Here is an 18,126-nt window from a genome sequence, read left to right on the forward strand (position 1 = left end):
TAAATATTGTTCACTCTTAAGCCTTTAAACATAATGTCTCTTTTCTTAGTATGTTCTATTGTGCAACCAGAATTTGTAAACAGAACTTTAAAATCTTTGTCACACAATTGACTTATACTTAAAAGATTATGTTTAAGGCCTTCTACTAGCAGCACATCAGTTATAGTAGTAGTGGAAGGGTTACCTACACTTCCTTTACCGAGTATGGCTCCCCGATTGTTGTCTCCATAGGTGACAAACCCCTTTTTCTTTGCTTGGAACTCAACGAAAAGAGATATGTCTCCCGTCATGTGTCTTGAACATCCGCTATCAAGGAACCACAACCTTTCGGCAATATCAAGACATTTTTCAGCTTTCTTTTTCTTGTGTTGATGAGCCATGAGACATAAATTTGCTGCTTCTTCTTCATCGCTTGATGAGCTCTCACTAGATGAATCACTTTCCTATGCTATGTAGGCTCTTTTAGATTTGTTATGACCTTTGCTTTGGTTCTTCTCTTTTTCCTTCTTAAGGTATGGACAATCCGGTTTGTAATGACCGGCTTTCCCACAATTAAAGCACAGCCCTTTGATTTTTCCTTTGTTGTTGTCATCTTGTTTGAACTTGGTTGATTGCTTTCTATAGTTGATCAATCCTTTGTTAGAATGCTTTGCTCCATTTTTCTTTAGATATTTGTTGTATCTTCGCACAAAGAGTCCCATATCTTCTTCATCGGAGTCTTCATCATCACTTGTATCACTATCCTCTAGCTCTTGTATTGAGGTCTTGGAGCTTGAAGCTTTTAGAGCTATTGACTTCTTCTCTACCTCCTTTTCCATGTTCTTTTCTTTCTTTGCCCTTTTCTCATGCATGTCAAGGCATTTAAGGTGTTGTTCATGTTCCTCTAGTTTACCAAAAAGAGTGGTAATATCTAAAGTGTTGAGATCATTTGCTTCCTTTATTGCTGTAACTTTGGGTTGCCATTCCCTGTTCAAACATCTTAAGATTTTGTTAGTAGCAACTGCATTGGAAACAGGTCTATCAAGAGAATTTAACCGATTTTTCAGGTGAACGAATCTTTTCTGCATGCTTTCGATGGTTTCACCATCTTCCATGTGGAATAGTTCAAACTCTTGAGTTAGCGTATTGATCCTAGCTAGTTTGACATCATCAGTTCCCTCGTGGGCAACTTGCAATGTGTCCCACATAGCTTTAGCGGATCTACAATGGGAAACGCGATAGTATTCATCAACTCCTAGAGCTGAGATTAGAATGTTTCTCGCTTTCCAATCGTATGCATATTTCTTTTCATCTTCAGCATTCCAAGTATTTTCTGGTTTTGGAACAACTGCACCAGCTTCATTTGTCATAGTGATCTGAAATGGACCATTGACAATAGCTGTCCAGATGTTCCTATCAATTGCATTGATATGGACACACATACAATCCTTCCAATAGTCGTAGTTTTCGCCGTTGAAAACTGGAGCTCTATTATGAGCCCCTTTAGGTCCGGAAGCCATCTTTCCAATAAGTGTTTCACGTAGCACGGAATTAACCAGGCTCTTGATGCCACTTGTTAGACGCTGGCCTAAGGATCTAGAGGGGGGGTGAATAGATCCTACACAGTTTTTCCGGGATTATTACAGACTATAGCGAAAGCGGTTCTGAATCGACTTGCGTCTATTCCGGACCGCTATTGCAAAGGGTTATATATGTTACAAAACCACAAAATAGTTGAAATTACAGATAAAGAGATATGCTATCGAATCAATACGTGTCACAACTGAATATCAACTAACTTCTAGATTGACAAGCTTTGATTTGCAATGCAGTAATAGTGGATTAAGCAAATAGACAAACACTTGGTGACAATATTCAAATTGATGCTAATTCAAGATGTGGTGAATTGTGATGTTTATGCAGAACTTTTAATTCACAATTTTAACACTTGAATCATTAATCAATTTTGCAATTATACCAATTATGAACAAAATGTAAAGGAAAAGATAAAAGCGATAAGAACACGATATTTGTTTAGGCAGTTCGTCGACCGTCCTCGCTACGACTACGTCTGCCCCCAATTCCAAATTGAAATTGGGAAAACTTTCATTAATGTTGAAAGCAGTTTATACAAAGAAGATAACAAAGCGATAAACGATAAACCACTTATGTCGATCCTTTGAATCTTCTTCCCCCTTAATCTTGAGCAAGATCAAGGTTATCCAAGAGTCTCACTTTGATTCCTTTCTACAGTGTCTTGATTCCTTGAACCCTTGTTCCTCAATCGTTACACTCAGCCGAATCCTCAATGACGACCTCTTGATAAAAACCCCCAAGAACCACCTGTCGTGGAGGACAAAACCCGCAGATTTTATTCACCAAAAACCCCACAAATCTTCACCCACTAGGAATCTTCAATTCCGTTCCATGGACGTTATCGAACTCATCACTAACCCTCAACGCAAGAATGATTATGTGTAATTGTGTTGGAGATGACGAAGAACGAAGATGAGAAGACTTTGTGTATCTTTTAGTCGTTGGTGTTACAGAATAATTAACCCTTGCACAATATATATGAGTGCATAACAGTTGGAGCCAAGAATAACTGAATTTTGGACTTTCTTGATCAGTTAGGTCGACCTGTTGACGAGCTTAGGTCGACCTAGCAGAAGTGCCTTTGTTTTGCTTCCAGTTAGGTCGACCTGTTGTAGAGCTTAGGTCGACCTAGCAGTGCTTGCAGAATTATGCTCCCAGTTAGGTCGACCTGTTGAAGGAGTAGGTCGACCAGAATCCTCTTCTGATGCGTTCTGGGAACAATTTCTTAGATTAGGTCGACCTAGTTGTTATGTAGGTCGACCTAGCAGACTGATATGAAGATTTCTTCATTTTAGGTCGACCTAAATGATCTGTGAGTCGACCTAGCAGAAGTATATGGATTTTTCTCCATTTTAGGTCGACCTGGGTTGACAGTAGGTCGACCTAACTGCTTATTTTCTGCATTCTTCTTGTTCTGCTTGTGTTGAGTCGACCTATATGCATAGTAGATCAACCTGTGCTTTCATGAGTGATCAATGCTTTGCTTTTCTGATTCCGCCTTGTTGTTTGGATGCTCATTTGAGTTTGCCATAAATCAAAAACATCTTTGAGTGGAATCTTGTATTCACACAACATTATAGCTGCAGCTGGTTCATGGAAAGGAAATGAATGGATATGGAATGCCTCTAGCCTTGTTGAAGATCCGGACACGCTGCAGATGGAAGAATAGGAGGAATTCCAAGTTGTCTTGAATAGCACGGTCCTCCATAGGAATGAGAAAGATCAACTTGAGTGGAGCTTGAGTGAAGAGGGTAGTTTTTCAACTAGCTCTTACTATATTAGCATCATGGAGGAGAGAAGCGTGGCCACAGATCATGTTTTGCATAAAGCAGTAATGTGTCTTTGGATCATAAAGGTTATGTCAAATACAACTCTGTTTGGTTGGAAATACCTCAAATAGATTACCATCAAAGGTTTCTCTTCACCGGAGAGGCATAATGTTGGACAGAACATGCGTCTTTTGCGAATCGGAATTAGAGACTATGTCGCATTTGTTTAGCAGTTGTGTAATCACAGAAGGAGTGTGGAGGATAATCATGTTATGGCTGGGAAATGATTTACATGTGTCAAAGGAGGAGCTGCAAAACGTTTTTCACCATTGAAATAAGTTAAGCAAAAAGAAGACCAGAATCACAGTAGCAATTATGAGGCTCGCAACTGTGTGGAGTTTATGGCTGGTAAGAAACGAAATCATTTTCATTAACTCAGAATTTAGTTTCAATGAAATCATGACGGTTATTGTATCTAGGTCCTGGTATTGGATGTCATCTTACTGTAATATTTCGCCCGTGTGTAATTTTTCGGTTTGGAACACCAATCCCCTCATTTGCTATAGAGGGTGACTTTTTTGTAATAGGGTGGAGTATCCCTTATACTCCATTTTATTGAATTACCTATTAAAAAAAATCCCTCTTCTTCTGTTTGCGAGGGCCTCGTATCCCCATAGTATGTGCATTTTATTTTATTTTTTTTAAATTGTGTGTTGCTAGGGGCTTAACCCCAAGCAACATCATTTTACCCTTGGCTAATTCCTCCGGCTATTCAGAGGATTTCTTGTAGTGGACTAAATTTAAAAAGTGTCATATTTACAGGAACTAAAATCTTATTTAACCCTTCAATAAAATAACAAAAATTAATTGATTGTTTAAAAAACAGCCCAAATGGTTGAATTTGTTAAAATTGAAATTAAATAAATTGAAAATAAATTTATCATAAAACTTTGAAGGTATATAGATGCAAAATATTATTTTTAATCTCTTATTATAAAAGAAAAAAAATTATTTTAGATTACATCATGTGTACAAATTATTTTCTTTCTTTTATTCAATTATTTTAAACTTTTTATTTACCACACTCTTTAACTCTAATTAATTTATTAGATTAGATTGAAAGCATTCAATCATAATGTACTAACTAAAAAATTATTTATTTTTTAATTCTGAATCATGATGTGCTACTAAAAAAGCTACTAACAAATAAATTGAAATTAATTAAATTGAAACCAAATAAAAATCTTTTTTCTATGTATTTATGGCACTCTTTAATCTAATTCATTTGATTAGAATTAAATAAATTGAAGCCAAATAAAATTTAGTACGTTACTATAAAATAGTCTTATAACCCTAAAAATACACTATATATGATATACTTGATATTAGTTTGATTTGGTCGGCCAGATGGAAAACAGCGTGTTTCTGCCTTTTGAATTGATTATCGAAATCCTGTTGAGGTTACCGGTGAAGCCTCTATTGCGTTTCAGATGTGTCTCCAAATCATGGCTTTCTCTAATTTCTAGTAACACTTTTGCTACTTCACATTTTGAACATGCTGCCACACACAGACGTTTCTTCATAAAACGTTCTGCTCTTCAACCTTTATCTATAGATGTTGATTCATCGTTCCACGATGCTTCTGCATGTGCTTCATTAAGCCTTGATTTTATTCGTTCCCAACGTTGTATTGAAATTAGAGGTTGTTTTAGAGGGTTTCTGTATTTCAACAATGACACACACATCTATCTATTGAATCCATCCACCGGTGTGTTCAAACAAATACCCGACTTTCCTATAATACTTAATGATGGTTTCGAACTTCTTTCTGGTTTTGTATATTACCAGCCAACTGATGATTACTTGATAGTTTCCGGGTTCTGCGAATATGTTGATGCGCTCGTAACTAGTCCAATGAAATTGATGATTTTCTCATTGAGAGCTGATAAGTGGAAACCAATTGAGGTTGCTTCTCATTTGCCTTATAGGGAGACTTCTGTAGCGGAATTTACCCCTAAATGTGGGTTGTTCTTGAATGGATCTATCCATTGGATGGTTCATAATTATGAGACCTCAAAGAATGTTATTATTGCCTTTGATATAAAGGAAATGACGATATCAGAGATAGCTCTGCCAGATGATTTTATTTTCAGTTATAGTCGTGAGTATTCTATATATTATGATTTGTTGGAAGTTGGAGGACTTATCAATGCATGGGTGAAGGACCTGAATACAGTGAAGATATGGGTGATGCAAAAATATGGAGTTCACTCATCTTGGACTAAGATTATTCAATTTTCTCTTTGTCCTGTTTTGCACAAATCTTTAGACATAGTATGCTTAACAAAGTGCGGGGATATTGTTGGAACAAATAATAAACTTGGATTGGTGAAGTTGAATGATAAAGGACAGCTACTAGAGTCTCGGCTTTTAGACACATACCCATTGGTCGTGTATACAGAGTCTCTGTTTTCACTCCCCAACACTGGTCAAACTTAGAAAGATTACTATAGATAACAATAACAATTTTCTTTTATATTTATGGTAAAATTCTGTGAGAAGTGATAGGCAGATCAGAATAATGAAACTGCTATTACACAGAACAGAATTTCATAATCTTTTTCTTATTTTATCATTATATTTTAAAATTTACAGAATTTTATATGTTATTGCCATATAACATTAGCAATTTGTTTTCTTTCATTATTTTACTGTTTTTTTACTTGACATCTTGATACAGAATTTACTGAATTGCTAGGATGAATTTTTATGACGTATTTTTAAGCTCTGAAAATCACAAGCTAAAACTGATTTGCTTTATTTATGAATTTGTTTGGTTTGTACAATATTCGTTTCAGTTTTAAAAAAATGAATTTTTTCTTTGTATTTTTGAAAATAGATTTTTCAAAACCGTTTTCCAAAATATTACAAGTTTTTTTATATTCGTTTTTTCTAAAATGAAACACTAATTTTGACATCCTAGAACATAAACATAGATTATTGAAGACCAAAACTTTGTCAAAATCGCAATTTTTTCAAAAAAATTGTATTTCAAAAATGATTTTTATGAAAATCTATTTGAAATAGCTTCAAAATTAAGTGATTTTTTGAAATTTTGATATCCAAATTTTTTACCCATAAATAGATGAAATACCTAAAATCACATTTTAAGAATAACTATTCAAACAGAATTTTCATTTGAAGCTTTTATAACACTATAAAAAGTTTCTTTGTAAAATTTTTTTTCACAAAATTTTGTAACACTATAAAAATCATTTTTAAAAAAAGCCAAAACAAACGGGCCCATAGACTTTTGTTTTCTAAAATTGATTCTAGCTGAATCCTGAACTGGCAGCTACCACAACATTTTGTTATTGATTTTGGATTTATTGATATATGTTTTTGTTGTTTTGTAAAGCACTGACGTGTCTTTTCTTGATTACCACACTACAAAAAAAATGCCATATTGTGACACTCATTTGTAGTGATGGCTAAATATTTGTCACTAAATACCACTTTTACCTACAGTTTTACTCTATCATTAATATTTGTCACTAAAGACCACTTTTACCTACAGTTTTACTCTATCACTATTGTTCTATTAGACAAAAAAACATATAATTGATTTTTACTCTTAAAGTAATCAAAATTAACTTTATATTTAAAAAAAATATTACTATTTTCATTAAAAATAATTTAGTTATTTATGATAACAAAAATTAAAATAATTTTTTTTATTTAAACAAAAATTAATTTTGCTCACAAAATAATTTTTAACAAAAATAAATTGTAGATTGTAAAACAGTTATTATAGATATAAAAAATTATTTTAATTTACTCTCACCATAAAATTTTTTATTTACTACTAAAATATCTTTATATTTAATACACTTTTCCTTTTATTTATAGTTGTACTCTTTTCTCTTTTATTTGTATAACCTTATTTTTATAAAAAAATAATAATTTTTGACAAAAATTAATTATATATTGTAAAAAATTATTATAGATAAAAAAATTATTTTAATTTATTCTCACCATAACAATTTTTACTTATTACTAATTTATCTTTCTATTTAATACCTTTTTCCTTTTATTTATATATATTTATACTCTTTTTCCTTTTATTTATATAACTTTGTTTAAAAATAAAATTTAACACCGAAATTGAAAACTGTTCCTCACCCTAAATTGAAAACGTTGTTCACGCTGAAATCGAAAATCGTTCTTCACCCCGAAATCGAAATCGTTCTTCACGTCGAAATCGAGAATCGTTCTTCTCCCTCAAATTGAAAATGCTCAATCGTTCACATAATTCGTTCAATCACTGTGAGATTCCTTTTTCAACCAAAAACTGATCTGAGTTTCATATCTTCAAGTTCAGGTGATTTTATATTTTGTACAAGATTCAGTACGTGAATGAGAAAATTGATTTGAAGTTTCATATCTTTATCTTGCATTTTCAAATTATGACCTAGAAATTCAAATCAAAATAGTGGCAAAACAGTAGTAAATCAATAGTTTTTTCGTAATTAGGTTTATTGTACATTTCAATTTGATATATATTGAGAACTGTTCTAGTAGAATCCTTCTGATTAATACCTACCTACCATATCACTGCAATGTTGTGCATACAATCCCTTAAGTGGATGCTCTATTTCAAGGATTATATTGCTTGTTGCTACTATGTAAAATTGTGTTTGCACACTGCTTCTTTAGTCATTTGAAGTATCAATTTGAATTAACTTCTAGCTAATAAGAATTTGCTGCCAACATGTAAAAAAAGCTAGTGTGCATTTGAATTATTACAGTGTGATAGTTAACAGTTATAATAGAAACGGTTATAAATTTATTGATATTTCACGGATAAGTTAAAGGAGGGAACATATGAAATGTTTATTGTGAACTTGCACAAACTAACTTAACTGTATTATATTCTTTATTGTTGATCATGTGATTTGCTTATTATGTTATCTCAATGACTCTGACTTTGTTATTGTCATTCACAAGTTACGCCACTGTACTGGTTGCCCAATATGAGTTCAAGTTTCCCCACCTGAACTTTACTTATGATACTTAGGTACATTTATAATCTTTTCTAGCAAGGTTTCACAGAAAGCAGGACAAATAACAACTCACTCCATAAGTTACCTCCAAAGGATAAAGCTTTTCTAAAATACTTTGTAGCAGCAGTACCCACAATTAATAACTTACCTACTTCTTTACAGGTCAACATCATCACTTTTTTCTTCCCTACTTCTTTCAGATTTTGAGCATCGTTTTTAATAGTGGTCGCGATAATAGTTGCAGGCCACTCGTTGTTTTTTTATTAAAAACTTGATTATGAGATTGTGATTGTCTATAATTTGAATTGAATTGTCTATAGCGACTTGATCTGGATTTCTGTTATTTAGTTGGTTTGGTATACTTGAAATTTGTTTACATTTTTGGCTTAAAATTGTTGTGGTTATCTATGGTTGAATTTGTGATTTGTTTCAATGTTGCTAAATTGCAACTATATTGGTGGTATAGAACTATAGCACAGTGGAATCTAAACAAAGACGGTACACGGTTTAGTACAAAATGTTGTTGAATAGATGCTATAACAATGCTGTAGGTTATTGGAATTTGAACAAACCACTGTGATTAATAACATTGGTATGTGTTACTTGTTGAATGTATGGATGCATGTTGTGCTACTTGGATGTTTTCTTTTGTTACTGATTGTATTTGTGGTGCAAATATTTCTTGTGGTGGTTGTTACTGTCTGGCTATAGGTTATAAGCAATTCTAGTGAATGAAAGATCAGGCATGAAAAAGAGAGTGGAGATTCGGTTATGGATAGGCTGATTGTGTTATGTTTATGTGATTTCATTATATGCTTATCTTGTTTACTTTGTAGGATGATCCTGCTCATTCTCTGTCTGATATAGCAGTATACCTCCTCTTTATATATATAATCCCTTTCCTAATGTCGTGCTTTCTTCAAACTTCTATTTTTTGTTGTAAAAACATAAAAAGCCATTCGTCCTAGATACATAAGACATAGCTGTTCTCTAAAATGCATCCATCTTCATTGTCGAGTGACTCTATGATAACCAATGGTTATTAACCATTCTTTCCTGATAAACTCAAGTATACTGGATAATTACGCTCCTTTGCGTTGACAGTTGATTTTCTTTCCGCTGTTAACCTTTTGTACTATTGAAGCAAGTAATAGGTGAGAGAGACTCTGCTTTAAGATGGGAGATCAATGTGTGTTACCCTGCTAATTATTCTGAAAGAAATTTTTTTCTTTCTAATTTCACTTGTGATTTAGGAAAATTGGTTATGAATTTGTCAACATAACCTTAGTTTGAGTTGCACTTGCACCAAGTCTCTTGGAGACAACTTGATCTCAGGAACAGTCTGAACCACATTGAGGCTGCTTTGCCTCCGGTTTATTATACCTTAGTATTTTGACTTAAATGAAGCAGTGCCTTTCTCTATAAGAAAAACCCATCTTATAGTTTAAGTTGAACTGAACTCTTATTGTGTTTCCCATAGTTTAAGTTGAACTGAACTCTTTATTATAAATGAACTATAGATCCATCTTATAGTTTAAGTTGAACTGAACTCTTTTTGTGTTTCCCATAGTTCCTATTCTCATCTCCAATGTTGTGTTCTCCGTCGACACGTTTAGTTTCGTGTAATATGATTCTAATTCCTCGATGCTTTCGAGCTCTGTTTCATCGTCTATGTCCTCTTTTGTAATAAATGTGCAATACTCAATGTTACAAATGTTGCAGGTTAAATTCACTAAGACTGGAGTATGTCATGGGTTTGTGTTGTGGATTGACTGGGTGATGGATTCGCAGAGTTCTGTTGTAATATCAACCGGTCCAGGTCACTCTCGGTTCCCTTTATAACTTTAAGGTGTATTGTATTGTATAGACACATAAAAGCCAGACACCGTATCTGACATTGTCTAAAATACAACTCGGATATGTGTGTCGAAACCGAAGTGAGAGAGAATAATGTAAAAAATCGGAAACCTTATTCATCTCCAACAATATCAGGAATAATTTTTTTATGGTACCAGGGAACAACTCGGTTGATGTTCAACTCCTTTTCTTCGTCATTGAGACTGATGATCCTTTTGCATTTTCCTATGACCAATCTTGTTATGGTGCTAATGGTCCCCAACTGCCTTTTGTATCTTCTGCTTGCAGGATTTGATGCATATCCTACGTTTTCAGAGATACCTGAGACCAACTTGTCCGGAATGGAATGTGGACTACCTATTCAATTATCTTTCTCAGCTCGTGAAATAGCAGATGGCTCTTTTTTCAAGGCAATTGAAGATTATGACCCAGCCATCAAGAGGCTCTTGTACCAGCTAGAGAAGTGGGTGTTATCTCAATAAGTGTTCATTAGAATATAAGTTGATCATACATTTTGATCACTCTACATAAGGTGCCAAAAATTGAGACTTCAGAAACTTTATCTTTTCTTAAACTAAATGCAAAGTATGTGCATCCAGCTGCCATGGAGTTGCTTCTTTTTTATTTTTTTATTTTAAGAATCTTAACAGCTCAAAGACTAAACATACGAAAAAATTGTTTGATTGAACATATAATCTTACTGCTACACAATTTTATGGCAGTAATTCAAAGACAAAGGTACATTAGCATTATTTCTAAAAAGTTCCATTTAAATTAATTTTGATATTAGTATGGATGTTTACGAACACTTAATCAGTCGAGGTTTTCTAAAAGGTTACATTCGTTGGATCTTTTATGGTGAGAAAGTTAGCAGTTCAAATCCTGCAAGTGCATCTGAAGTACAACACGAGTTCATGGCAAGGCAAAGCATGGTATCTATCTATCCTTATGATTTTTATGTTGTTTGAATTACAATTTTTGTCTAATTTATTGTTAATGTTTTATTATTCTCTTTGTTGAATTGTGTGTTTGTGAAATTATTTTCCAGTGACCTATTTCAAAATGCTGACATGCAACCCCACTTCATACAACCTTTGCTTTATGCTGGAATCAAGGAAACGAGTTTTTCAATCCAGCAAGTATCTCAAAGTTGCTGCACTCTACACTCAAGCTATCAAATAGACCCTTCAAATCCCACTCTTTTAAGGTACCCTTTGTTCTTTCTTTCAAATTTCACATCTTTTCAGTTTTGGGTGTTGTATTCCACTTGCTTTCACTTATATTAGGAAATTGTCTTTACCATAGAAATGTACACCGCAAGGGCAAAATGAATCTAGTACTATTATAGAAATATATTGGACCAATGCCATATTTGTATCGGATAGAAAGTATATAGCACTAATAGATAGAAAATATATTGGACCTTGTAGCTTATTAATATGAATGAAAATATCCATTTGCAGGGCTCAATCTCTCTAAGAAACGTGTTGAAGCTCTTTTGGATATGAGTTTACGAAGACTGACCGTTTCCCGTGGGTTTACACTAAATAAAGCTGGTGCTTCTGGTACTTCGAGTGGACCGTTTCCCGTGGGTTTACACTAAATAAAGCTGGTGCTTCTGGTGCTTATGTTGAATCCTCTTGAATATTTTACTTGGTCATTGATTAGATTCATACAAAATAGTGGTCTTTCTAGTTATACTTAATCAGCCAGAAAATAAGAAAATGGAGTTGAAATTCTTTGTTACTATATTGTAATATTTGAATTTAATTGAAATTGATATAATAGTTTAATTTTAATATTAAGTTAATTTGTCATATTTAAATTGAAATAATAGAAAATGTATTGTAAAAATTTTATCGAGTAATTTAATTTTAATATTATATTCTTCAATTATAAAAAAAAATTATAATTTTATTATATTTTGGTAAATTAAAAAATATTATTTAATAGAGTTCTAGTGACACCTATAAAAACAAAAACTGTAGGTAAAAATAAAAATATTTGTAACACTAACCTATGATATAGTGACATTCATGTAAATATTTGCCCGTAGCTAAAAGCTATCGTGACACTTATTATACCGTAGCATTACACCCCCTTATAGTTGACGCTAGGGGTGGGCGTCACTCAATGTCTGCAAGATTTTTACCTACGGATTATTGACTTTTAGTGACACTTTTTGAGTGTCACAAAAAGTCAATTTTCTTGTAGTGCCATGAACTGTCATAGATTTCCAAATTCTTTCTCTCCAACTCTCTTCTTTTTTTTTCTCTTCTCCAACAGAAACGCTAAATATTCTTCTTCGCTTGCATGATCAGTGGAAAACTTAAAATGTATAAAATAAATATATATTAATATGTATAAACTAAAAATCTTAAAATGTTACCACGAATCACACCAACAATTTTTTTGAATAAAGTCTAATATAAAATAAATGCTATGGTACTACTTTAGAGATACACAAACTTATATGTTTTATTAAAGAAGTTCACTCAGTTCACTACAAGAATAAATCAAATTTACTAGGGGCTAAACCCCTCACTAGAGGCAAAAACCCCTCACAAATTTGCAAAAGGAAGAATTTTTCTGGTTGGGAATGAGAGTATGTGAAGGGAAGAAGAAGAGATAAATATTATGCTTAAGCGGTGGAGTTTGGTGCACGAATTAATGGTCTCGAAATTTCCGAGGGGCATCCCCTCGCTAATAAAACGATCAAAATGCTGCGTGGGGCACCCGCTCCCTAAAAAGCAGCACGGGGAACACAAACTGCACGCGCAGTCTGCAAGAGCAGGAGTTGGTAAATTTGCTTGGGGTAGTCCCTCGCTAATATCCTAGTGGTTTATTGGGAGGGGTGTCCCCTTGCAAAACTCTGTCAAAAACCTACCTATGATTTGACTTTTTAGCGCCATTTCCATTTGTCAGGGTTTGCCCCTAGGAAAATGTTTTTTTCAAAATTAAAATTTTCCCTCTTTCTTCTTTGCGAGGGGTTACCCCAAACTATATTTATTTCTTTCTGTTTTTCTGAATTGCACGTTGCGAAGGGCTTTACCCTAAACAACGTTATTTTTTTAGGTGTTTTCCCCTGGCAAAATTTCCCGAGCAAATTCAACCTTTTCCCATAGTGGTTTAGTTTTGTATGCATCTAACTGACAGAAGAATAAAGAAAACTATAGGATATTTTTCAGGTACCTTAACCTCCTGCGGATCAATATTGACAAATTGGAGCAATTTGTCATAGGATAAAAAGTTAGAATGACAGAAATTATTTCACAATTGTTGAGATTTTAAGAGAAAATATAACATCATTATAATTAAATCATATAGTAAGTATAGACACTTTATATTATAGAGAAAATTGAAAATAATTTCTCTTGAGAAATATTGTCTTCATGAGAATTAAAATTGTTTTCCTCCTCCTTGATAAATAACACTAGCCAAGCATAAGAATACATATTTTGATAAATCTCCCCACCGGTCCAACCGTACCTTCAGGAACGGCACCGACGGTAGCAGTGGCATCAAGTACCTGCTCATAGTAAGAGAAAGTGTTGCTTGGAATATACTTGATCCCAACATCAGACATTTATTTCTAGATTGATGCCCTTAGATCTGCAGACACCTTCAAATCCTTTGTTTTCTTAATCCTCTCTTTGATTTCACTACAGGTAGATCTCAGATAGTTAGATATGTAATCCATATTTGTAAGAGAAAAAAATAAGAGCAGATAAAACTCTGAAACCGGGATGATATTTGATAAATAAAAGACATGAAACATGTTGGAAAACAGATGTTTGTAAAAATAAAATAAAAGCTTTCAAACACACCGGAGAGCAACTTCTCTGGCTGCATCTCGAACTTTAGGCTTCTCGGATCTTTTCTTCTGAATGACTTTCAAGGTAGCACCAACAATAAACCTAGAGTATGGCTTTTTGGTGGCGTAGTGCCTCTTCTTCACAACCTCTTGGGCAATGTCTTGCACACCACATTCATAAAATTGAAGCATGAAATAAGTTGTAGTACTATTGGACAAGATGATCTAAGGTAATAACTTGGTGCATGGTAAAATCATGTGAAACTCAACACAAGTAAACTAAAAATTCTTCACTTTTTAACTATGTAGGTTGATTGAAATATTATATTTAGAAGCTTAAGTTTTAATATTGTCTAATTAAAAACGTATCAGTGTAAGTCTTATGTGTGAGGGCAAATGTGTATTTTGATGATGGCAAAATTTGTGAATTTTGTCGAGTGCACTAAGCAAATTCTCCCTCTGTCATAATGCATTTCATTTTTGCTTGCTCCCCCTATCATGGTGCACATATTTGCTGCAATGTCTGGGCTAATCCAATACCTTCTCCCCCTTAGACAACATCAAAAAGAGACAGGCATTGTTATACATATATGGTCGGTATAATATCATTCAATGTTGATCATAAACAAACCCTTTTGCAATCATAGTCAAATAGAAATCATTCACATAAAACGATACTAAAGATAATATAAAACAACAACAATAACATAAATAACAAACAAACCATGAGCAGATAGCTCAATGTATCATTCTTACACAAACACACAGTCGGGTAAGAGTTGTTCAGACAATAAAATAAAATAACGTACACAAAACATATAAATTGTTCATAGATTATGCTAATGATTCATGCATGATTATGCTAAAAAATTTATTTCAATAGGTCGACTCATGGAAAGAGTAGGTCGACCTATTTTTGGCATTTTTTCAAAAATAGTTAACTTTAATGTATGTATGCATGAGACTACCAAAATATGCATACCACATACACAATTATGAACAAGTAGCAAGTTTACCATATTGATGCATTATTTTAAGAGGAGTCTAAGATCAAAACGATATTACTTTCACACATGGGAGATAGAGAAATATGCCCTCACATATCTTGAATACACACTTCAACACATTTATGAGAGCATAGATAATGATAATAATAATAATAATAATAAATAGAACACATGCAACTACTCATAGTTGCAACCTATCCGATATATCAAGGACACCAAGTTCCCTACAAATGTGAAAGAAAGACTCGGTAGCTAGTGGTTTTATAAAGATATCGGCAAGTTGATTTTTGCTATCAACATGCTCAAACACCGTAACACCCCATATTTTCATTATTTGATTTAAATTGGAATTAAATTATTTATTTGGAATTATTTGGCATTTGATTGGATATAATTGAAGAATTATGGAAAAAAAGAGGTTATTGGGCTTGATGTGGTGTTAGTAAAGAGGGGGTGCTATGCTAGTAGGCCTTTTACTAAATTAAAATCTATTTTCATAAAAATAAGGAATTGAGGAAAAAAGGAAAATAGATGTGAAAGAGGAGCAGAAGAGTAGAAGTGCTGATACGTGAAAGAGGAACAGAAGAGGAAGAGGGCTAATCAAGATCCTTGGTTAAGGTAAGGGGGGACTCTTCCAATTAACTCTATTATCGGGTTGTAGATGATAGGATTAAGATTTGTATGGTATTGATTCAATAGAGGAGTATGTTCTAGGTTGGGGTTTTGACATTTAGGTTCAAATTGATAAATTATGTGTAAATGCATGTTTTTGATGTTTGATTATGTTTGGATGTGTTGTTGAGGCATGAAATAACATGGAATGATTGTGAATTGATTCTGTTTTTCGTGTATGGTCGAAATGATTCGATTTGGGTTGTGTTGGATGAAAATAAGTTGCTGTCAAAAGTGCTTTTTTTGCTGTTACAGGTGATGTAACCGGTTACGGTTAGGCTTGTAACCGGTTACGGTTAGGCTTGTAACCGGTTACGGTGGTGAAAAATGGGGTTTTTGGGCTGGTTACGAGTTCGTAACCGGTTACGGTGTTTTTCGTAACCCATTATGGCTGAAACTGTTTTTGAAAAATTATTTTCGTAACCCGTTACGCCTTTTCGTAACCCGTTACGGCTGGAGCTTTTTTTGAAAAATTATTTTCGTAACCCGTTACGCTGCAGCTTTTACGAAAAATATTTATTTTCAAAAATTCGTATCTTTTGAACCGTAAATCCATTTTAAACGCCGTTTTGGACATTGTTCCTTAAATGGAATGCTCTACCATATGAAATAAATAAAACAACAATAACTTGATTTTATTTTGAAAAGTATCGTTTTCTCCAAATGTGGTTTATTCTTGTTTTGCATAATTGATAAGGAGCAATGAATTGTTGGTTGCATAATTGAATATGTGCAATGATGTGTGTTGTTATAATGTGATTGCTCCTGCTTGTTATGCAAATGGATGTTGTTCATGGTAAATATGGTTATCATGTGTTTTGAGGAATGATGACGTAAATGCTCTGTTATTGTTGGGTTGATTTGTTGTACTTGATACACGATTGTGAGAGGTGCTATTGTTGTTGCACTGTGTGGTGGATGTTATATCTGTTATGATGTTGTTGTTGTAATTGGTGTTTGTTATACATATATTGTCGATGTAAAATATGTATTCTATTTGGTTGGGAATAACATAACTGTGTGTGTGGCTATTGGGTACTATATTGGTTGATGATTATGACATTGGTTGGCCTATGTGGATGATGAACATGTTATGGTTGATACATGCATTTCATAATCATTATGTGGATGATCCTTAACGATGGTGGATCAGTGGTAGCTAATTCCCATTGTGTGGAATTAGTGAGTGGGTGTCGCAGTATCCTTGACGATGGTGGATCGGTGAGATGGGTTCGTCCCATGATTGGTACCACATGCATGTAGTTGCATTGCATTAGGTGTTTGATTTATTATAACATGAATGGAAGTTGTCCAATGTTATAATATTGTGTGTTTGATGTATGTGTGTATAGCCTGAATATATGATGATGATGGGTGAATATTATACTGTTGAGGTTTTATCGCTTTATGAACTGATAACATTGTTTAATTGCGAATGAGACTCACCCTTACTGTTGATTATTTTTCAGATTAAGGATTAGCGGCTTGTGCTGGGTGAGGATAACTCGTAGAGTTACTTCGTGTAGTTCGGTAACTCTAACGAACCAGAGCATGACACGACCAGAGCATAATACGGACCCAACTGACTCTAACGAACTACTTGACGAGCTAATCCTCACCAAGTACGAGAGCTACTCCTCAATCTGAAAAATAACAACAGTAAGGGTGAGTCTCATTCACATTTAACTAATGTTATAAGATATAAATAATAAAATATCATTTCACATGCCATTCACCCAATCACGGTTATGATCAGATTCAAACCATAGAATCAGAAAGCAAACAACCAAATTTAACACATATTATAACATTGGACAATCTTCCATTCATGTTATAATAACAAAACAACCTAATGCAATGCAACTACATGCATGTGGTACCAAAATCTGGGATATAACCCAACTCACCGACCCACCATCGTCAAGGATACGGTAACACCCACTCACTAATTCCTCACAATGGGAATTAGCTACCACTGATCCACCATCGTCAAGGACCAGCCACATAATGATTATGAATGCATGCATCAACCATAACATGCTCATCACCCACATAAATCGATCAATGTCATAATCATCAATAAGACACATATTTTATACCAACAATACATGTATAATAAACACCAGTTACAACCACAACATCATACAGGTAAACATTCATTAGTGTACTTATAAACATATCCTACCACAAATTAATAAGCTCGGTGTTTTAAAAATAGTTCAAGCCACCACTCAAAACACCATTTGATTATATAAATTATCTGATTAGCTTTACTGTACTCGAAACGGCACCAAAATCCGGTTTACGGTTTAAAAGTTACACCTCTTTAAAGCTTTTCAAAATGGACAGTCGCAACAACTAACAGCACG

General features: G+C 33.7%; 1 protein-coding gene and 1 long non-coding RNA gene across 4 annotated transcripts; both read left to right on the forward strand.

Annotated features, from left to right (window-relative positions):
- Positions 1-4,751: 4,751 nt before the first annotated feature.
- On the forward strand, positions 4,752-5,843 carry LOC131614443 (F-box/kelch-repeat protein At3g06240-like). The gene has a single exon (XM_058886025.1). It carries the CDS (start codon positions 4,752-4,754, stop codon positions 5,841-5,843), a length of 1,092 nt encoding a protein of 363 aa, XP_058742008.1.
- Positions 5,844-7,495: 1,652 nt separating this feature from the next.
- Positions 7,496-12,109, forward strand: LOC131609662 (uncharacterized). Of its 3 annotated transcripts, none has more exons than XR_009286300.1 (6): positions 7,496-7,670; positions 8,422-8,569; positions 10,130-10,226; positions 10,553-11,196; positions 11,313-11,471; positions 11,728-12,109. It is a non-coding gene; the product is annotated as an uncharacterized LOC131609662 (long non-coding RNA). The 3 variants fall into 3 exon arrangements; XR_009286299.1 differs by having other exon boundaries at positions 7,496-7,725; positions 11,728-12,108; XR_009286301.1 differs by lacking the exon at positions 8,422-8,569 and having other exon boundaries at positions 7,496-7,725; positions 11,728-12,108.
- Positions 12,110-18,126: the final 6,017 nt, after the last annotated feature.

This window comes from Vicia villosa, linkage group LG6, assembly GCF_029867415.1.
Source record: "Vicia villosa cultivar HV-30 ecotype Madison, WI linkage group LG6, Vvil1.0, whole genome shotgun sequence".
Classification (NCBI taxonomy): Eukaryota; Viridiplantae; Streptophyta; class Magnoliopsida; order Fabales; family Fabaceae; genus Vicia; species Vicia villosa.